This window comes from Dicentrarchus labrax, unplaced genomic scaffold (assembly GCF_905237075.1).
Source record: "Dicentrarchus labrax unplaced genomic scaffold, dlabrax2021, whole genome shotgun sequence".
Classification (NCBI taxonomy): domain Eukaryota; kingdom Metazoa; phylum Chordata; class Actinopteri; family Moronidae; genus Dicentrarchus; species Dicentrarchus labrax.
In genome coordinates, this window is record NW_026136720.1 from 19,723,098 (window position 1) to 19,746,106 (window position 23,009).

The following is a 23,009-nucleotide window of genomic DNA, read 5'->3' on the forward strand; positions in this document are numbered from 1 at the left end:
AGAAGAAACAAACACATTTCGGAATCAGTTAATGCATAAAGAAGTGTGGTTATAGTGTACTGTCATTTTGTGGTGAGACGATTATAAAAACACTCCTACGCAGAAAGAACATGCTCATTTGGACAATAAAAGCTTGCAGACTTGTGTGGAACCCCCACTCATCTACACAGCACAGTTAAGTACTGTTTTAAGTACATGTTTTCAGCTTTGTCAGTCATCTACAGCAAACATACACACACATAAGTTTAAGAACTCAAGAAATCATTTCATTTCACAGTCATTCTTACCTAGGTTGCTGTAGGTGGCACTGCATTGGCTGGAGGCGGTAGAGTGGGAGTGATGGGAGTGATTCCCGTCCTCCTCCGGCTCTCCGAGGCTGGCACTGCCCTCGCTGGCTGAGGCTGGTGGAGCAACCTGGTTGGCATGGCCCTGCTCGGCCTCCCCAAGCACCAGCCCCAGATTTACTTTGGCAGGCAGGGAGGCGGCACCGGGCAGCTCCCGATCCCTGACATTGCTGGCACTGACTGGCACCTGGCTGCAGATGACAGAGAGGCATGCCTTGTTTAGTTATGAATATGTGGAATACTTGCTCCATTAGCAGTTAAATTAGTTTTCTTTCCTTTGTTTGTAATCTATGATAAGATTTTGCCACTGCTTTGATTGTTCTGTGGATGACCAGGTTTAATTCTGCATGATAGTATCAGCAAAACAAGTCAGAACTGAACGGGATGATAATAGTGAGTTTTTTTGTGGAGACAGTATTATAGATGATAAATGAGCTGCTATTAATAAGGGATTTATTTTGTTTATAATAGATAACTGTATCTAACATCACATGATGGCAACAAAATGCACACAAACAATTTGGTCAGTTTTTTCCAATCTCTCATATCACTGTCTGTATCTCCTTAGCAGCTCACTTCTTTCTTCTTCCCAGTAAGTGGTGAATTGGAGCCAGCACAGTAGTAAGTGGGGTTAAAGCCGTGATGTGTTTCATATGCAACTATCGCCTGAGGAAAAAGGCAAAGCAGGCCAGAGTGGTGTGTGATAATATGTTTTGAAGATCCTTCTGTAACAAGTGGCTTTGACTTACGGTGTTTCGAAGAGGTGAGATGAATTTCATCTAACTCCGCCACGACAGATTGATCAAAAGATGTGATGATAAGGTGAGTGACTTGAATATGATTATTAGCAGTCTTTTTCCCCCTTCAATCAGATACATCACAAAGCTCCAGGAGTGTATTAAGGCATTCTGGTTGTCCTGAAGAATAATGAACCATGACGTCTAACAAGATAGACTAAAGAATAAAAAACAAATCAAAAACATAATCGTGATCTCCTTGTCTGCTGACTCACATATTTATAGTGCAGCGACATTGATGCAAACTGTCACCTCAAGAAATGTATGTGAGCATTATGGTGTGAGAGCATTATGAACCACGATGCCTGTCCTCCGTATGATTTGTTGTGTTTTATGTCTGTGTTGTAATGCTGCTGTTCAGGATGAGTTACAGCAGATGAATACATAATGTTCCCCTATTACAACAGGATGCCATATTCTTCATATTACACTGACAGTGGAAATCTGGGTCATATCTTACAGTTACTCGGTGTGTTATCACTGGAGAGCTGTAGCTGCACAATATCATGTGAAGCTAAAAAGGAGCATTTTCTTCAACAAAGCCTTCCCTTTTAATTAAAGTTAACTACAACATCAAGTCACAACCTGATATTTTTTCACAGTCACCTGCATAACTGTGTCTTGCTTCTCTATGCTGAAAAAAACAACAACCCATAAACAGCTGGTGTTTCATCTAGAGCCATCTGGGATCAGTCTGGCCTTCTGATCACAGTAAATAAGATACTAAAAGGACCCAGTCACTGCCTTCTGATCTGATAACAGTTGAGCCACGGTTTCAGTGTGACCTGTGTGAGACACTACAGCCTCAGGCCACCTGGGTGGTGACCACCCAGGTTGGGTGACATGCTAAACTACTGTATATTTTAACCCCCATTGTAAGACAGAAAATACCTGCTACCTAGCTCTTAAGCAAGTGGCCCTGCCATCTGTTTCACTATTCTGGCACTGCCATTTTGAGTTTGAATCTTCTTTATCCATTATCTTTCCCGTCTGGCTGAATAATAAATATGTAAAACAAAAAAGGTCACAAAAAGTTCAGACTGGTTTTTATAGCCGACAGGTGTTGTTGTGGGTGCGGCAAGTTGGGAGTAATGTTTGTATTATCAGATGTGTCATTTCCTGGCCCTACAATGGTAATTACACATGATGCTATTATGACGAAAGATGATGAATGTGATCATAGGAAAAAGTCCCAGGTCAAGAAAAAGCACAGTACCATAGATGACAGCTGGGAGAGGGTGTTGTCCAGTTGAATGTTTGTGGCCTGTAGAACATTTTTTATAGCATCTACTGTACAGGCAAAATGAGCTAAAATTCTTCTATCACTAACAAGCTGGCCAGTTATTCACAGCCAGTCTTTAAGAGTGTAAAATCAAGCGCTAAAGCCTTCTGGTGTGCCTTTATTATAGTTATATAAAGAGACATTTGTCTGAATAATAATTTTAGGCACTTGTGTGTCATGTTGAAGATATGCAATGCAGTAAGACACATTGAATTTAGTTTAAAATTAACAGAAATAAAATGCTAAGATGATTAAAAAACAGTATACAGTGGGAAAAACAATCCCATCATTTGTTCCTCTAAAAGGTATGCATCATTAACAGTACAAAAAGGTTAATGGCGACATAAATAAATTACTGCCAAGACATTTTTCAGGTTTCACTTGAAGGGTGACTATAATTTTCTAAACCAACATTTTCAAGCTGAAACTGATGCTGACAGAGTTGGAATAAAACATTCAGTACAATTGCTATTACGCTGGCACTTTGGAGACAAGGAGTTCATGTGAAAGCAGTGATGTTTTTTAAAAGCAACAAAAGTATTATTGCAGTATTCTCACCATGACGTGATAGAAAAATGAGAACTTGAAGAAAACACCCAGCTGCTCGAGTGTCAGTCTCTACCCTGGGGCGCTGTGTCTGAGGAAAGCATTAGATCTGACATGTTTATGATCTGTCTTTGTAGACCATAAGCCCTCTGTGTCTCTTTTAAAGAGAGCTGATCAATAGCCTCTGAGTTGCCACAGTGCATTACTTTAGCACTTGCCAGCAGTAGACAGTTGATATAAAAAGGCCCATCACAGTGCCAACTACAAAAAAAGTAAGTAAAGTAAACTGTGATAAGATGGAGGCATAAAGACTTCTCTTTCCTACTCTAGTGCAGTGTGCTGCAATCAATTGTAGAGAGTTTAGCATAAATCATTTTCTGGTGGCCTGACTTGTACATGTTAACTCAGTTTCCTCTTTTATTCTTCCTTGTTCTGACTACATTAATAGATGTCATGGTTCTGGTTTCAACTAACTGGACAAACTGTACTGTATCTTACAAAGGCTACAACTAACAATAATCATACTGAAAAACAAAGTATTTCCAGCACATAATCCTGTATGGACAAAACATCCAGTGTTGATACACACCTGGAGGCCTGTGACACAATAAATACCTTTAAGGCTGCTACATGATTCAATGTCAGGACCTGACTTGTTCAGATAGCATAAAGCTGCCCTAGTGCATTTTACTGTTTCTCAGACCTCTGCTGCAAGCAATGTACAATCTCTGTTCTAAAACACAGATCACATAATCTCAAAAAGCTCTCCTCCCTATTAAGTCAATATGACTTCAAATGGTCCGGATGGTCACAGGTATTTACAGAAGTGAATGAAAGAAAAGGATTTCAGTTCTTACCCACTGTACTTGCTCACACAGCTTCCCATAAGGAAACCTTAAATACAAGGCAAAGCTGAATTCACATTCTAGGAAGAGCAGGAATTGCAAGCTGGTCTGGTGAAAAATCAGAGAGTATTTTCCTGCATGTGTTCTTTCCTTGTCTTCCTCTGTTTCTTCCTCTTTCAATGTTCTTACCTGTCTAAGGTAATATGTGTTTGCCAGCACTGAAGAGCACGCCCACTGTTAGCCAATAAAACACTTCCAGTTAAAAAAAAAGAAAAACCCTGCAGGATTAACCCCTCATCTGCCAATCAGTACAAACGTTCTCTAGAATTACCTGTGTGACCAGTTCATGTCATATATTCACTGACCAACTGTTTACTGGGGACAGTCCAGGTTTTTGAGACAACCTATGTAACATAACAGATTCTTTCATGTATGCCAAAATACATCTGCACCAAAGCTGTTCTCTGTTTTATATGGATAGACATTACCATTCGTCAGCAATAGTGTTTAATACAAGCAAGTGGGACTAAAAATGTGTTATGCAGACACATTTTTAACAGCAAGGTAGTGTTAAATAATTAATAGCAAATTTGAGAAATTGCTATGGTTGTACAGAATCTAATTTTTCTTCAGCTTCAGTACCTTTCAGAAGCACTGGCTTAAAAAAAAGAAAAACAAGAATAAGAAACAAAAAGTGCATTAAACTTTAAAACTGGATGGACCTTGCAGTTGAAAACAATAAGACTAATTATATAAGGATGCTTCCTATCCCTTTAACATCTGTTACTTAAGCACTGTGAGGCATTTATTCACATTCCACGAACACATTCTTTCTGCAGACTTTGACTTGTCACTTCTTCTTTCACACCGCCAATGGAAGCTTAGGCGCCAGGGGAGAGGTTTAGCTATTTTCTGTCTTTGTGTCAACTCAAAACTGTGTACCAATACATCAACAGACAGTGGAGTAACATGGTAATCTACTGCCAACATACCAAGAGAATAAATAAGTTACTAATTGACAAGTTCACAGCAAATGTTGTAAACAGCAGGGTCACAAAAGACACACACACTTGACCAAAGGTGAGATGCTTAAAAGTGTTTGTGACGTATCAAATCAGGTCTGCTTAAAGTATGATTCCACATAGGCCTATATGCTTGCTACACAGTATGTGAATGTGTCTCAAACAATATTGCAATAACTGTAATAACTGCTTGCTTAATGCTTCTGGAAACATTGTTAAAACTATGATAAAACCTTTATTTTTGGTATCAAATGTAAGTTAATGAATGCTGTTCAATATTATAATGTTAAGAATTATGTTCCCTGGGATTCATTGCTCAATATATACAGAGAAACTTGAGGAATGCTGCAACATCTTAATTACTGAGGTCAGCTCTGGAGACTAAACTTGGTATTAGCCAGCAAGTTATTTTAATATTTATTATCAGTTTCTAGGACAAAGACAAAAAAACAACTTATAACGTAACGTAATTCATTGTCCTCTGTGTGAAGTGAGTGAGAACACCAACTTTTCTCTGACTAATGACTTGCACAGAATTTAACTTTTTGGGTAACATACTGGGTACTCTTCAATACATACAGTACACCATCCTATACCCAATTTTAGCATGGCATTACCTAGACATCCTATATTAATAGCAAACCTAGCGCATACTTGATTCTTGTCCCACTTGTTATAAGGTACGAGGTGAGACAGGAACTTCTAAAAGAAAGACAAGATTAGACTGGAGCTGAAGCTAGAAAAGAGACAGAATGGGGCCATGCTCTTGACAGGATGGATGAGAGAAATATTCGAGAAATCAGAGTGCTTCCGGCTCAAGGGGGAAATTTGTGGAAGAGATGCAAAAATTACATGAAGCAGAGAAAGTGATGGTGGAAAGCCAAGTACCTTAAAAAAACCAAAAAGCTATGGATAATATAGAACAAAGGTTGTTAACTTGTGTAAGGCCCTGTCTAGAGCCAGTGTTTGGTTTGTTCCTTCTGGACTGCTGTAGAAAACTGGCGGTTCAACATGGCGGCCTCCATAGAGGAGGACCTGGACCCTCTGTAGATTAAAAAGACTCAAAAACGATTTTTATATTCAGGTGATACACTAATGAAAACATACCTATTATGTTCCATTTCTGCCAATCAATCCTCCAAAATGTTACACACTGGTCCTTTAAAAACTTTCTGAGGACCACCTTCCCCAAAAAATTAGGAAAAAAGGAGAAAGATAAAATAAACTGGTTCGTGACAGGATTTCACTACATTCAACACTGTGCTTTTGGCTCAGCATCATTGCCAGCAATTATGTATTTCCAAAAAAAGGAAAAATTATTCTTAACTATTTGGCAGTACCACTGGCTGAGGTACAGTGGTTGAGAATGATGTAGAGGGTGGTAGGGACATAGAAGAGAATAAACAGATAGGGACAGTGTAAGGTGGAAGCCAAATTATGACAAATCAGGTGAGAAGAGGAACAGGAAGATCCGAACAAATTGTGCCTAAGCTAAACTATATTTAGGTGTGGCGTCTGCTAAGTGAACAATTCCTGCTGATCATGTGGGTGGCTGTGGAAAGAATTTTATAAAACACATTAAGATGCCAAACAATAATCTCTCAATAAAACCCAGAAGACACATCAGGGTTGTTTTCTGTGTTTAATTACATGTATGATCATACTGAATGAACGGGAAAGTGCCCTTTTCACTTGAATTACAGTAAGAAAATACTGTAGAGAGCATCAGCTGATAGTACTTTTAACTGAGGAAGCTTTCGTATAACAAAAGAACCTTTCTTTTGCTTGGTGCCCAGTTTCCACTTTTACAAAACATTTACTAATTACTCAGTTTGCACACACCGAAAATATAAAATTTTTGATGCAACTTACCATTTTAGGAAATGACTATTAATAACCAACTGATTGTGCCAGGTAGATCAGGATGAGTCAGGCTATTCATTATTAAATCACTTGGGGTGGATGTGAAGTTCAAAGGTGAAGTGCTTTCACAATACAGCTTTCCTGATGAATGATGAAGTTTTTGTTTGGTCATTACAGCATCCATTTGACTGATTACCATCTTCGAGCATCTCTGGCCACACAACCAAGCACAAGCTTATAACTTATAAAATACAGTGTATCTGATGCATCTGGCATCATTACTCACACTGTAAGAAAGTTCCCCCAAGAAACTGAACAAAAAGGGCAATCGCAGGTCAAAGACAAATAATGAATCTATAATGCAAGAATGCAGTGACTACACTGCCGAGTAGACTGATTACTGAGTGAGTGAGTGAGAAAGGGAGAGGAGAGAGAGAGAGAGAGAGAGAGAGAGAGAGAGAGAGAGAGAGAGAGAGAGAGATAGTACTATATACTAGACAGAGAATTTCAATTAGCACAATATTTAACTAAAATAAAAAATACTATAACTAACCAGATACAGACTTAGTGACCATGAACTCACTGCTGAAACTGGGCACCATAAAATAAAGAATGGGTAGAAAGAACAAAGAGAATTTGTACCCATTGTGAAACAGGAGAAGTTGGAACTGAATATAATTCTTTCCACAAGCTGTCAAGAATACAAAGAAATTAGAGAAAATGTCTTCCTTAGGCATGGGACAAAAGCCCAATAGAGGCCATCCACAACGAATTCTGACGAAGAATGTAAAATGTTTAAAGAAAAACTAATAATGCCTGCAGAGCTGAACTGGGGAATTTCCATTATTATTAAACATCCAGAAATGGGCATTAACATTTTAGACACATCTAAATTCAAGGCCAAAAAATAACGCTTCATTCTGAAGCACTAAAAAGCCAAGAGTTAAACCCTGAAAACAGTCCCCTCAGTCAGCTGGTGATGAAGCTAATCAACCAGAGTACGAACAGCACTGATTCTAAACAACACAACACAACCAAATCAAATTAATTATTAATCAATCAAATTATCTATATTTACAACAGTGGATAAATGAAACAAAAACCCAAAGTAGACTACATTGTTATTTGACCCACTGTGTCAGATATATAAAACAAAGAATGATCCTGACCTAAATGCAGGCACAGTGACCACCAACTAGCCATAGAAACTGATTTGCTAACTTTAACCCCAAAATAGAAACTGTCAATCCTCCTTGGTGAACGGACAACAGCTCCTTTAGCAGCTAAATATGTATCTGCCTGCCACAGCCTGAGGGACTCACAAACCATCCATAAATAATTGAGTTATTGTATTAAATGATATATATTGAGAGAGTGAGGCTTTGATGGAATTTGAAAAGCTAAAGGGAACATGCTATCTAAAGCGTTGATTAATAGAGTGAAGGTTGAACTGACGGCTGGTGGAGGACTTGTAACACACTGAGGTCCCCTCCTGAAGGGAGAATGGCTGAGCACAGAGCCTGCTGTTCAGGTAATGGATGGCATTAGGAAAGAGACCACATAGGCTGTACAGTTCACGCAGTCAGCTGAGCAAGTGGGCAAGCAGACATGCCAAATTATGATCAAACACCTCCTGAATCTGTGATGAGGGATCTGTGTGATGGGGAGAAGCAGCTGGCAAAGGTTTAGCATCTTAAATTTAAGCTGGGTCCCACAAATGGTCTGAAGGGATTGCATGTTGGTATTGGTAATACGGGCAGTGCATGTAAAATAATTCATTAGATTTCCACTATGACAAAAGCATATTAAAAACTATTCGCGTAAAAGCAATAGTGACCTTACTGCAGCTCAAAGTATCACTTACCTCTTTAAAATCCCTCTTAAATTGTCTTCTGGTAGAACAACTTATGATATAAGGTTAATCCTTCTACAGGACTTCAATAGAAGCATAACTGCATTTTGTCTGAATGCCACAATCCTACAAGTTTTATGGACACCAAATGATAAGAGGACATTTTTGAAGACATATCCACCATAACAATGTCAATTCCTGGTTTTACATTATCAGGGAGTCTTCTGCAATAGGTGTTTAGTTTAACTGCTTTATACAGATATATATAGATATATAAACCTATATTTTTTTTGCTGACAAATAAATCTCAGTATTCTGATGATTATCTGAAACCACATTTATGTTCAACATATTACCAATTGCATACCTCCCACAGTCCTTACTATGGGGTTCTACTGTTCTCTGGTATATATTGTGGTGTCAGAGGAGTTAATAAAACCATCAAAATTTGGAAAAATACCTTAAGTCCTTGTCGGTGAGATCACATGCAGTGGTGTGTGAGGGTAGCGTTCGCCCTGGGCTCAAAGGTCTGGGTTCCTTGCTCTCATCAGGCGTAAGTAGTGCATTTTCTGTGCACTCCTCTACTCGTAGTTCTCCTTCTCCGTCACCAGGGGTGCTGCCACTTTCTGGTTTGTAGGTGAAGATGATAGTTGGCTTCTGTGTGGGATCCTCTGGTTTGGCCTCAGTGAACCAGTGATGATGTTGAATTGGTGGTGGTGGAAGCATGTGAATGACTGTTCCGTCAAGCCCAACCAGCTTGCCTTTTTCCCTCTCTTTCTCCACCCTCTCTCTCTGCTCATCCTCATCTTTCCTCCGACGAAAAAAGCTCTTAAAGGAGATCCAGCGTTTGGGTTTGGAGCTATCTGTTGAAATACGTCTCCCTTCTCCACCTGGACTTGCTTCACCTTCACTGGGTCTAACAGGAGAACTGGATGCGGAACTCTTGGTCCAGTTGCCAAAATGTCTTTGAAGGATGTTGGAAGCGTGGTAAGGAGAAGATGTTGATCTAGGAGGGGGGAAGGGGGCATTGGGCTCTGAACGGGGGCTGGAGAGTGGCACAGCAGCAGAGGCACTCTGGGATTTAGACAAAACCTTTGAGGGTGTATCCTTCTTGGGCTTGGAAAGACAGCCATCAGTTGTGGAAAAGAGAGATTTGGGTCGGGTGAGGGTCTCTTTCATGGCATCAGGAGGCAGGGAATACAGTTCTTCAGAACTGAGGGTTTTGGTTTGTGCTGAAGGTGACTCTGGAGGAGACTGTGGAGGGTGGATGGAGGCAACAATCTGTAAAAGCACAGCACTGGCCTCCTCCCTATGGCTTGCCGTTGTCCCAGAAGACAAAGCTAAGTCTGTTTCATCATCTTTACTGCAAGTAGTGTCTCCACTGGTCTTGCAAGTGCGTGTAACAGCATTGGCAGTGGGGCTGGTTTTAGGTAGGTTTGCAGTAATGGCAAGAATGACAGGGGAATTTGTTGATGTAGTGGAAGAGACGGCCCCAATGGTGGAGCTCATCACAGTGCTTGTCACAGTGCTAGAGTCTGTAGTGGTTCTAGTTTGTAAATGTGGTGCTTTTGACACTACTTCAGGTGGAACTTTTGTCTCTTCAAAAGAGGCTCTCTCTGATGTACCTCTACCAGAGACCGTTTTCTCAGTTGAGGAGGACTGGACACTCTCTGAGGAACCAATCTCTTCATAAGTATGGCTGGTTACCCTACTACCTACCCCTTTTGGCTGTGGCAGTTCCCCACTAAGTCCCAAGAAGCTCTGGTACACAGCTAGGTTGTCATATGCACTTGGATTTATAACAATAGGTACCTTAACAGCATTCTTAGAGCTGCGGGCATAAGCTGGCTCATCTCGGATAATAATGGGAAAAGGAGGCATGCCTGCATTATTAAAACTGTTAAACTTGATCTCTGATAAGTTGGGGGATTTCACAGGTACAGTTCGGGAGGAAGACAGCCCAGCAATGGGAGATGTGGGGGCTGACTTGTGGCTGAAGTGTTGAGTAGGGATGGAGGGACCAGGATGACTCCCAACTCCTATATCCACTTTAGGTATCTTTTGGCGAGGACTTGTGCTTGATGTCCACACTTCCTGGTAGCGTATGCTCCCTGATTTCTTTCTGGAGGGACCTGACAGTGCTACAGATGTGGGTGGTGTTGGCATTACAGGAGAAGATGGAGAAAGAGGGGAGGTTGGAGGCAGTGGCTGACCTAAAGGGGTGCTACAGAACGATGTAGGGCTCGAAGGCATTGACGGGTTTTTGGGTTTTGGAGTAGAGTCTGGAATCCGTTCGTCCTTGTTTGCCATGGATGCTGACACGTCTACTACAGTGTAAGGCTTACAGATAAGAGATTTTTCTAAATTCACTACACGGTATGGTTTAGCCTGCTCCTCTGTAGGACTAAAGCTGATAGTGACTGGTTGACCTGGAAGGGCCTGGGGCATTGGCATGCCTTCTCTGCCTTCCTGGTCTTCTAATCTAATGGCCAGGACAGCTTTGTGTGTTTCAGTCACCTTGAGTGGACTCAGTGCTCTGTGGACGGGCTCGTTTTTTGGAGAAGTGCAGGGGACAGGTGCCTTAGAAGATGTGGGAGACTGCAAGCCATTTCGCAGAGCACATGGGGCACTGCTCCCACTGCTGGAAATTGTTTGAGAATCCTCTGGTAGCGATGACGATGATTCCGGAGAAGTGGTAGACTCTGAATTTGATAGGAAACCACTACCTTGCATGTCATGGGGCCCATAGGGAAGAAGAGCTCCATTGGAGTCCATGGAGGGGTATCCATTCAAGATCTCATCATAGCTATCATCATAGTCTACGGCACAAATCCGCTGAAGTGAGCGGTTGCGAAGTGGAACAGTATTCCACTTTTTCCCTGCAGCAAAGGGCACCGGAGACAATGTAGCAGCACGGAAATTTGCAAATCGTGGTTGGCCTCGCATACGTATCTCCATGGCTAGTAACTCTTCATCACTTTCATCCCAGCTCTCATGTTCGTCATCATCCCTTTCAGTGTCTTCCTCATCATCTTCATCTTCCTCATCATCTTCACCTTCACTGGAAAACTCTGGGTAGCAAAAGCGACCACCCTCTGTGCTGATAACCTCGTTACTATCGCTAAGGGATACCCGTTTTTGAGCAGTGCCAACAACACCACTACTGCTGCTTCCCATGGCCAGACAACTTGAGGCTGGAAGGCCTCTTTCCAAGGACCGTCGGTATGAACTACTGATTCGTCCCCAAAACAAGTCCTTGGAACCAGAGAGGGGCGTGGGGCTAAGGCCAGGGCCCAACCCAGCGATCTCCTTTAGGACATCTGCCAGTCCACTGTTGTTGTTATTTCCACTAGGGGTCCTTGGGCTAAGTTGGCCATAACCCTCAATCTCATCACTACCATCCTCTCCTTCGTTGTTGTTATTAGGTCCACCAGGCCTCTTACGGTTCAGTCCGTTGCGATTCCAGACCGTAAAGGCTGATGTTTTGCCAGGTTCTATTACATTTGGTGGTCGTTGCAGGTTGCCATCTGAATCCAGTCCTGCAGAGGAGCAGGGCAGCATCATAGTGGGCTTAACAGCAATGGTTGGCTTCTTAGCCACCGGTGGACGGAAGTGTCCTGAGCGGGCAGACCCACTGCCAGCTCTCTGGGAGTTGTTAGTAAGGTTAGGGTTGGCTCTGGCCCCAGCAGAGGGTGGATTCTGTTGCTGAGTTGTTGGAGGCCTCTGCTCAGCAGGAGGCTTCCTTCCACCACTTTGAGCCAGACAGTGCAGACTCTTAGGTTTAAAGCAGTTCTTGCACTCGCCTGGTTTCCACACGTGCTCGGTGAAGGTGCTGCAGGCAGACATGGCTGCTGGTCCAGTAAGGCAGCTTGCTGGGTCAGTGGACAGGAAACCCCTCCATGAAGCTATTTGCTACAGGTGCTAATTGTAGTACAACAATGACGAGCACTACTCAAGCCTGAAGTATGGGGGATACTGGACCTGAAAAAGAGAAGAGGAGAGATATATATGAATCAATGTTTTAATTTATTGCTAATGTAATAGGAAAACTTAATTTGTTTTGACTGCTACAAATACTTCAACCAAGAAAATGGCATGGAGTAGTAGGAAACTCTGTTAATTACAAAGTTATGTCCATGCGGGAATAACAAAACTGACCCAAACAATAAAAATAAAAACAGAGGAGAGAGAACTGAAGTAAAGAGGATACATTGTGTAAGACAATGAATTAGGAAGGTAGTGCTACATTGTCTCCATTAGGTGGCAAACTTTCTCTACTTAACAACCAATCTATCCAATGGGGTAGTCATCTGTCTCCTCCTAACCCTCAACTGGCCATGTAAGACTTGAAAAGCAGAGGGGCAGAAATGAAGAGGATTAAGAGAGCTTATTTCTGAATTACTGTCCTGTGTTGTTGTTGGCTGTTACAGCTAGGCTTAGGTGAGATAAAGGGAGATACTGATACTATCATTGAATCAAAACCTCAATGTCCTAAATCCTATGTACTAGATCAGTTACATGGCAAATGGAAATCAAGTGTTTCAACTGAATTTGCATGCACTGACGTCTGACAAAAAGCATGGAAGTAGAGTTTTCAGGCTCATATATTTACAGTAAAGTCTTAAAGTAGAGCAACACTTAAATGTTTGTCTCTGTATTCCAGCAATCTAGCTGGAAATTTAACAACAACTGGGAGGAGTGTTTGAGGGGGCTTAAATCCATACTGAAAAAAAAAAAAAAAAAAAACGTATTGTTGTTCTTGTTTAATGAGTAAATCAACCTACATACAAAAGAAAAAGGTTTTTAAATTCACACCATTCAGTCTTTGTAATAAAACAAAGACTGACATTTTAAAACATGGCATAAGCATGGTCTCAGGTTATCGGGACCGGCACATCCATATCAAACACTTCCTGTTTCCTCGGCTGGCCAGGTCACACTTTGTGACATCAGGAAACCACATGCTTTTGTTTTTTATTTACACAGTGCAAAAGAACCGATATCAAATCCTTTCCAATCTGCCACACAGTTTAGAACCCTTTGGATAAACTGTGTGGGTGTGTAATTTGTTGTTCTATCAACATGTAAATACAGTTGTGACTTCTCTCGTCTAATCATATTCAAAAAGGGAAAGGAAGGGATTAAACTACCTTTCGGAATACTTGTTAACACACTTGTTTTTCTTCAGGACCCCCTCATGAATCTAGTGGAGGCGGAAAGACAAAGGAAAAACCCATTAGTATTCAATTTTGCTTTATCCTGATTGACCATTCCACTTCCTCACAACCAATAACCATAAGCTCTTGAATACTATATTAACATCAAATCCATGGATAATAAGTGTGTTGCTCAAATAACCAATTAAAATAAAGCGTTACATAAACACCTGTTGAATATAACAAAGGAATCTGTAAGTTAGTGTACATAACCTGGTACAGTTTTCACATTATTTCTACTGCTCGGGGCGGATCCTTCCAGGACAGTTATTGTTGTTATTGACAAAAAAATACAACATCTTGAGTGTGGATAAGAAGAAAGTGTACGTCTGAGGAGATAACCCATATACATAGTGTACGTCTGAGGAGATAACCCATATACATAGTGTGAGATATCTCTTGAGAGTGATGAAGTAAACTCTTAGACACTGTGTGACTTTGGATGATTATAAATCAAAATAAACTAATAATTAATAAAATAAAAGGATTGCACAGCGACTTCCTGAAGAGCTCAATATACAATCATTGAAAAATGGATTCAATATGCTTGTAAATACTAGTGCTAGAATTTAACAAAATAAATATTACTTTAAGCTAAAGTATGTGTGATGATTCTGTCCCTTTATGGGTGACCCAAACCGCTATTTCATCAAATAAATCTAGGGCTATGACTCATTGTAGGGCTGATATTGACATGGGTGGGTGAATCAGACTTCTCATCCATCTAACAAGGGCATGGTGTCAGATCCTGTACGGAAGGATGTTACCATGACAACACCCAGTACCTGCCCAGGGCCAGACACAATAAAGCAGGAACTCTTGAATCAAACTTTGCTGACTTAGCCGTGATGGGCGGTGGAAGATTTATCCTGCTATTATCCCGCACTGGCCACATCCTCACAGGAAACAAGGACCGTAATTCAAATATTATCATTTGAAAACTGTCGGTGATGTGACACGTAAGCACTGTATATTTCATGGACAGCTAAAAGTACAACCCAAGATAAATGTATTACTAATTCCAGCATGTGTTTTTCCATATAGGATGCATTTTGCTAATTTACATCAACAGCATCCAGAATCATTTTCTCAACTCCAGGCCTCTCTTCATCTTGAAACAGGACAAATTTAAGACTTTGTTTTGCACAGCTGTAATGCAGCTGTTGCACAAGTGTTTTTCATGAGGAAAAAAAAAGGACAGCAGAGAAAGGCATAAAACAAGTGGTATTAACATGGATATTTTAATAATTTCTTGCACATTGAGAAAAAGCTGAATTGCTTTTATGAGATCTATACCAGACAGACCGTCTTTATAACTACATTATTTTTCTCGTGACAGATAGCAGAAGGGGTGGCAGAGGGAAAAGTTTTCTTTTGAAATCAAGATAAAGCCCTCTTATTGTGTTTACTTTCTCCAAAGCAGCTAGATGGAATTATGAAAAGCAGCTCCTAGGCTGCATTCTAATAAGACAACTCATGCCTTTGTGTTTCTGCTCACGCTTCTGAGAACCAAGAAATATCTGATATCCAATATATGTCACATACACTTTTCCACCAACAGAAACACCCACTGGTGGATGTGACAGCATATTTTACTTTCCCCTCAGCCACCATTAAAATTCTGTCGTTGTTTTGATTTCATTTTTCTTTCCATCCACAGAGGGGGACTGATATGACACTGCCTCGACGAGCTGGCAAAATGCACTTATATTTTAGTTTCTCATTAAGCTGAGGGCAAAAAGTAGTGCCATGTTGTTACTGACAAGACCCCACAACATTTAATCTGGGATGACAGTTATGCCTTGGGGACACCAACAATCCCATCTGCCCAACAATCCTCTCCTAAACCATGCAGTCCAGCTCACAGTGCAGGGCACATCATTAAAATATGATAACTCCCAACACCATAGAAAGGGGTTGGTGGGGTGGGCTCTTTGAAACAAGCAATCCCTCTTTCTTATGTAACAGTCTTTGTCATTTTCATTTGAACATGAAAATGATTCTGTGGTTATACTCATTTCAATAAGTGTTCCTACTCAGGACCATCAGCCAAATAACGGGCTGCTATTTTTGTGTTACTTTCATTATGTAACACATATTACACAACACAATTGAAATATCATGAATTACAATACAGCAATCAGTTATAAACACAGAACACTTTCAGTACTACAGATGGGTGTGTTGGATAAACATACAAGATGTGCCATCCAACACACACTCAATACTGTAAAGATTATATTTTTCTCCTTAGGTGTTTGGGATTGTTCTATGATATTGACAGTGTCTCATCAATCCAGTCTTGGCGTGTGTCCACAGTGTGACTTTGATTTGGGAAATATGAAGAAGCACTAAGATGCAAACCAAAGGGGATCATTGGAAAACAAGGTGCAGTCGAACATATTTTCTCTCTCCCTTCTGATTTCTGCCTGTTCCTTTTCCCCAGCCGTCTCTGACTCCACTATCAAATATTCATTGAAAACTATTAAATAAAGAGTTATAGTAGTTTAAAATGCACGTTATTTCTTGAAAGTTTAGAAATATATAAAACGTGCAGGATATCATTTGTGTGCATTGGTGAAACATTGTTTTTGCTGTCTGCTTAGTTATTCTCCTCAGTGTTGTTTTTGTTTATCACTGACTTACTTGTCATGCATATTTGATGAGGCAAAGGCATTAGTGTTGATACTTTAAATGGATACATATGTTTAAAGACTGATGAAAGATATAACTGAAGCTATAACTAAATTCTATACAATGAGACCAATTTGTGCTCAGAAAGAGCAACCAAGATAGAGTCTATATATCTATATCCTATTTTAGTTGTTCCTGCTTTGGTCCCAGATTTGTCCTCAGTGTACCTGAAGACACGGGCAAGTGACAGTACTGTAAGATTAATAATAAAGTTATGAATGCAATTTGATTGTTATGTTGACATGCCATTTAATAAAAGTAATAATGATAGGAAATCTGCCAGTGATTAAAAAATCTCTTGGAAGAATGTAAAACTTCAAGTTCATCATCATTTTTGTTAAAGAGAACCAAATATTTCCAAATATAATCTGGCAGCTTGAAGTTGGAGTGTGGAGCTGAAACTAGTCACAGGCAGAGAGCCTGTGGAACAGCATAGTGTGTGTGTGGGAACAAGGCAATCACAAAAAGAGCTAAAGCCTAGTATTTGTTCCCTCTGCACTCTGAATTCCTCTGTACAGCAGTATACTGCAGCCAGTTGCTGGCCATAACAATAGATAAGAAAAAGATAAAAAAAACTACATCAAAATGATTAAATAAATACCAATTCATTTTGAGCTGGTCCAGCTGGTTTGAGCTGGCTTTTTGGGGTGGAGCAAGCCCCTAATGCTGTTATGTGCCATTTCTATCCTTTGAGAAGGATCTCATTCCTTCTGGAGTGTCAACAGGTGACCCAAAGCATGAGTGAGTGGACCAACAATTAGGTTTTAACATTCAGCACACATACACGGCGCGGCTCTAAATACAAGGACCACACAGGGATTTGAGTGCTAGTGTCTAAGTGTGTGTGTGTGTGTGTGTGTGTGGACTCAATACTTGCATGAGAAAGCCTGTTTTTCCCTATAGAACAATTTCAGTGGACTATGATGAATTTAAAGAACGTGTTCCTGCGTGAATTTGATCCAAATAGCATTGAACGACACTCAGATATCACATCAACGCACACAAATGCTTCTTTGTGGAGCGAGTAGCTGTAAAAGGTCAAAGGTGAGGCTACAGATGCCTTATTGCAGAAGCTGCTCTATCCCTGTTGTTAACCTCAGCTGCCCCGAAGTCTGCCCTGCTTCCTTCTCCTGCTTAACTAACTCTCTCCATTTACTAAAGGCTCTTCCTTCTCAGCTCAGTTTTGTCCTACTCCATTCTCCCTTTTGTAGAAATGTTCTTTGTTGTTTGTCTTTGTTGTTGTTTCCCCTCTGGCTCAAATTTTCCCACTCTCCTCTTTCTCCATCTCCTTGTTCCTTCCCACTCAGTTTCTACTCAGGCTGTTTTTCTTCAGGCTTTTTCTCACTTTTGCTCTCTATCCCCTGAGATATGTAAATCTGCCTTCCCCTTCCCTCCATCCCTCTTCGCTTCAAACAGTACTTTCGAGAAATGACTGTCAGACTAAAAACCACCACCAAAACCCAAACTAGATTGTGAACGCAGACAAATAAATAATAAAACCCTCTTACCGAGCCCTGACCAACACACACACACACACACACACACACACACACACACACACACACACACACACACACACACACACACACACACACACACACACACACACACACACACACACACACACACACACACACACACACACACACACACACACACACACACACTTAAATATTGTGAACACCAAAAACGAGCCCTGGTTTGGAAACTTATATCCATTTCCTCATGTGGAACTTTAGCATGCGATTCAGTTAACAATATCAAGCCTTGAATAATGAACAGGAGTAAGAATACAGCCACATGCTTGTTCACAAGGACACACAGAGGAGAGGGCATCATTTGGCTTTAAGTAAATCTGTCCAGAACAAACATAAATACTATAAATCATTTATTTGTCCTCGTATTCACTCAGTAAGCTGTATTGCTGTTTGCCTGTGATTACATAACCCTGGTCTGATCCTCTGCTCCTCCTGTCCACATGTCAAAGTGCCCTTAAGCAGGATGCTCAACCCTGAATTGCTCCTGATGGTAAGGCCATCACCTTACTAGATAGCTTGCTGCCATTGGTGTGTGTGACTGGGTGAATAAGAGGCAAATTGTAAAGAGCTTTGGATGAAAACGCAATATAAATGCACTCCAGTCGGTCAATAAATTGTAATGATTTTCGGAACCATTTCCATTGTCAATTTCCATTGTCCATTGGCTCATCTGCAATCAGTGTGTTTGATGTATCTGGATTGCATGCAAACACATACTGAACATAAACCAGCTTCTTCTTCTTCCAGATTTGCCTATATTGAGGAATTTAGGAATTTCGTGACCTAATCACGACTGCAACCTATGATTTATATTTATATCATGACTTGATATTTTCATTATCCATTAATCTGCCAATTTCTTTCTTTATAAAGCGATTGATTGTTTTGTAGGTAAAACATCAGAAATAATAAATAATTTCAGAGCCCAAGGTGACATACTTAGATTACTTGTTTAATATGAGCAGCAGTATAAAAACAAAAAAAAACCATTACATTTACTTAAACATGACAAAGAAAATAATAAGTTTTTATTTAAAAACTGTACACTAATCAATAATCTAAACAGTTACCAATTAAGTTTCAGAAAATGTTATAATCCTTTCACTTTTAGATTTATTTACTTCATATGATATGTAAACACCATCAACTGGTTATTTTATTGTTTTGTCTGTCCAACACAAGTTTTTTTTCATCTGTTTTTTTAGTGAAAGTGAGCGCTCCGATCTGTGCTGTCAGACTCTGATTTGTTGGCAGGCCGCAGAAAGATGTAAAGAAACGTCACAGCTGCATGAAGACAACTGAGCCTGCTGTCTTGCTGAGCATGCACACTCACAGATTCATGCCCACATACATGCGTCAATCCCATATTGCCTCTAAAATGCAGAAAATCCAGTGGCTCTCTCTCAATGACAAAAATCTGAAAACAAAAAACCAGCCACGCAGATGACAAAGACCACATAAACCAACAAAGCTTTGCCTCATTAAAAACAAATACAGTCAGATATGATGGGAGGTTCCAGAGCTGGTTTCTGTTGTGTTCACTGCACTAGCTGCTGCAGAGTTAGCCGTTCAGATGAGATGCAGTGTTGGCCCTCAATCTGTGACCATCTGGTCCTGATTTGATAGCTGCGAACACTGTCTGGTTTAGTGCCAGGCGAGATATCACATAACACCTGCCGCTTGGTGCCACTACCACCAAGACACAAGCCCCATGGGACTGCCAAGTGAGACCCAGACTTGTACTGAGATAAGAATAACTTCTGAGGAGTGAGTGGCGGGGTAGAACTTTATTTACTGAAAGCTACCCTGGTGAGACTTATGCATAAAACATTTCTTCTGTGTGTGAGTTTTTATAAATGAAGAAATAGTTGAAGAAATCAGTTTAGTATTCAGTGAACCAGCCTGATCTTAGCAATAAGGTAAATGCAAGCACTGTGCAATAGAACAGATGAGAAACACAACCTCTCAGTGGGAATACTTCTTCTCCATTTAGCCCCCAACAGTCACACAGAAAAGAATCTTTCTTTTCCATTATGGTCATTTAACTGAATCCCCAACACAGTTGAACTCAAGTCAAATACATGTGCTTACTGACAATTTTTATGATTTTAAGAGCTGACAAAACATTCAGTAGGACTTTATCTAATAAAATCACAGAAAAATGCATTCTAAGCCAGAGTACTATTCCATAGTCGTAGTAGCAGTTCAAGTGCTAAATGTAACTCCATGTCTTTGCAAATTACAACTCTCCACACTGCTAACATGTGCATTTTGTATTTACATGTTGGAGGTGGGGGTGTATGTTTAGGAAGTGATCAATCAATACTTTTATCCAAAATAATTTCATTTTTACAGTATCGCTGGCATAACTCTTATATATCTACCTCTGATCTGTAATCCATATCATGGAAGAGGCTGTGTTTTATCCAATACTGTCTTTAGTTTCATAAATGCTTCAACCTAAAAAAAAAGTATTTCTACTGGGTATCAACCTTGCATTTACAAGCACACTGTCAAAAAAAGAAGAAGACTTGAAATGACCGTTTAGGACACAGTTATGCCTGTGAGACACAGCTGAGAGGCAAGTCTGCATGGAGCAGATGCAGACAGACAGCTGCACGGATTAAAATGAGAGCGTAAAATCAAAGTCCTGTCTGTGCTCGCTGCAACAGTATCACAGCATCATGTTCCGGTTAACATTATTATCTTATCTTAGTATCACAATCCAAATTATATCCATGTCGTTAACTACTCAGAGTGCAGAGCAAAGTTTTGGTGAGCAGGCATATGGAGAACAGAGGTGCAGGGTGTTAGCTACGGCAAACTGGTTTGTAATTAAGGATTTAAAATTCACTTGTCACTCGTGTTGATTAACGGGGCTCAGCAGGCAGACTGGCCGCTCCGCCAGAAACATCTCTAAATGCACAGTAGGGTGCAGATTCTAGAGATTATACCATCTTAGTTCTGATGGTAAGTTAATCGCCTTAATTTCGTCCATCATCGATCAATCATTGTTCAGTCGTTGATCAGCCCTTCAACTGTCGATATAAGATGAATTTACCAATCGGTAAAGGCCTAATGTGAGCTGGGGAGACATAAAGAGCCAGTGAATAGGGGGTAGACTGTGAAACACGGACAGAATAGACAAATAGACAAATAAAAACAGTGACCACTGAAAGGAATAAGAGATGGAGAGATGGAGAGATGGAGATGTAAAGAAGTGAAGTACCAAAACAAGACACAAAGCTTGCAGTGAGATTTCAAATCAGGTTCAACCACTCTTACCTCTCCACAGAGAGGCAATGTTTTTCCCCTGAGAAGAGTCAGTATGCTGAGGACAGAAGCTCATTTCCCACCCAGAGCACGTTCATAGAGAGGGAGTGAGAGATCGCTGAGACTGGTACATAATAGTGGAATAACTGAGGCTGAAAGCTGAAGCCGAGAGGAGATGGGATATGGAATTTTCTGCTGCTTATGGCAGAGGGCTTGAATGATAAGACAGCCGTGGCAGTGGGATAGACAAGAGCAGAGCAGATATGAAATAGAACTGAAACTGCAGAATGAAGCCGGGCAGTGGGAGAAAGCTGTGTACTCACTGTTAGTTAAGGCAACAGTAAGCTAGTTACTGCCACCACAAGTTCGTTAAAAAGGGATCTATCACCATTTATTCTTATTGCATTGCATTATTGCTTTTAAAGTGTTTTTTAGAGCAGTGATTTCCTACCAGGGGCACATCTGCTGTTGTCAGGAAGTACATGGAGAGACTGAAAAGTAGCTCACCTAATTAAAAAAATTAGATTTATGATTTGATTGAAAAACAAAAAAACATCCACATTGAGTCAGCTTTAACAATTAATATATTTCTTATTGCAATTAAGAGTGTGTGAAAACATTTTAGCAAGAGAGCAGAGGAAATTAAATAGTCAGCTACTGTAAGTGTTGACCATTAATGGTAATGGATAAATGGTTAGAACATCAAGCTTTTATCTGGTTGTAGTATAAATGCAAACTTGACCAAACAAAACACTGAGTTGAACTGTATGGAAATATTGTAGCATCCATTCATCCATTATATCCCCTTTTATATGATTAATAGTTAAATGACATCCATTTCAAAATTAATTCAAATTAACACATATCTGGTAATGTTGATGAATGTGGGCATCAAACTGGGCTGTGGGGGTAAAACTTAAACACTTAAAGTTGTTGGAGTTGAGTATGTAATGGAAACACTGTTTCTAAATTATTCAAACATATCTTTGGCATGTCTGTACTGCAATTTCTTGCTACGTACTGTCCACCATATACACTGATCCCTATACAGTATTTCTGCAATAAGGAAACACCACTGATACTGTATATAAATAATTCCACCTGGCCATTGCAGGGGATATCACAGGCTGCAGTTGGAAGCACATCCAGTACAACTATAGTCTCTGAGCAGCAGTTCAGCATTTTGGTGAAGGACACCCTGACAGCAGTAAATGAAGTGCAAGCTGAACTTATTTCCTCCTTTCCTCAGATTTTCTCAGCTCATCCAGGGATTTAAAGTGATGACCTTCAAACATCTCCCCTAGCTATTCAAGAATTGCCACCTCAAAATACAGTAAGTGGTGGCACTGAGTAATCTCTTAACTTAGTCATGGGTGCTTATGTTGAGTAACAAGTATCTTTCAGCAAACTGTCTTTGGTGTGGTTTGGTTATGTGAAATTACTTAGTTTACCTATGTGACAACTTTTCTGCAAAACTTTCCTGAGCCATGTGTGTGAGTGTGTAAGTGTACATGAATGTTGGCACATGCCAAGCAGCTTTCAATTTCAGGAGCAAAGAGCAATTTCAGCTTCTGTCCACAAGGAAACAAGTGACTGACAAAAGTGATTGGAAGTTTTAGCAGCCAAGAATGTAATAACTGCCAATAATGTGATTATTTTTAAATTGTAATACTAGTACTAATAATAGTAATAGTCTAGTCTTTTGACTACTTAACGTGCTGTACACTACATGCCACA

General features: G+C 40.3%; 1 protein-coding gene across 4 annotated transcripts in view; it reads right to left on the reverse strand.

Moving 5' to 3' along the window:
- The window catches only part of peak1 (pseudopodium-enriched atypical kinase 1), a 100,912-nt gene that overhangs the window by 14,642 nt on the left and 63,261 nt on the right, over nt 1-23,009 (reverse strand). For 2 of the 4 annotated variants that reach the window (XM_051381450.1, XM_051381448.1), the window contains 3 exons: nt 13,702-13,754; nt 9,012-12,532; nt 288-535 (listed from right to left, as the gene is read on the reverse strand). In XM_051381450.1, coding sequence (XP_051237410.1) covers nt 288-535; nt 9,012-12,397 — 3,634 coding nt within the window. In that variant the 5' untranslated portion in view covers nt 12,398-12,532; nt 13,702-13,754. The remainder of the gene's footprint in view (nt 1-287; nt 536-9,011; nt 12,533-13,701; nt 13,755-23,009) is intronic. The other 2 variants (XM_051381451.1, XM_051381449.1) reach the window with 1 other exon arrangement.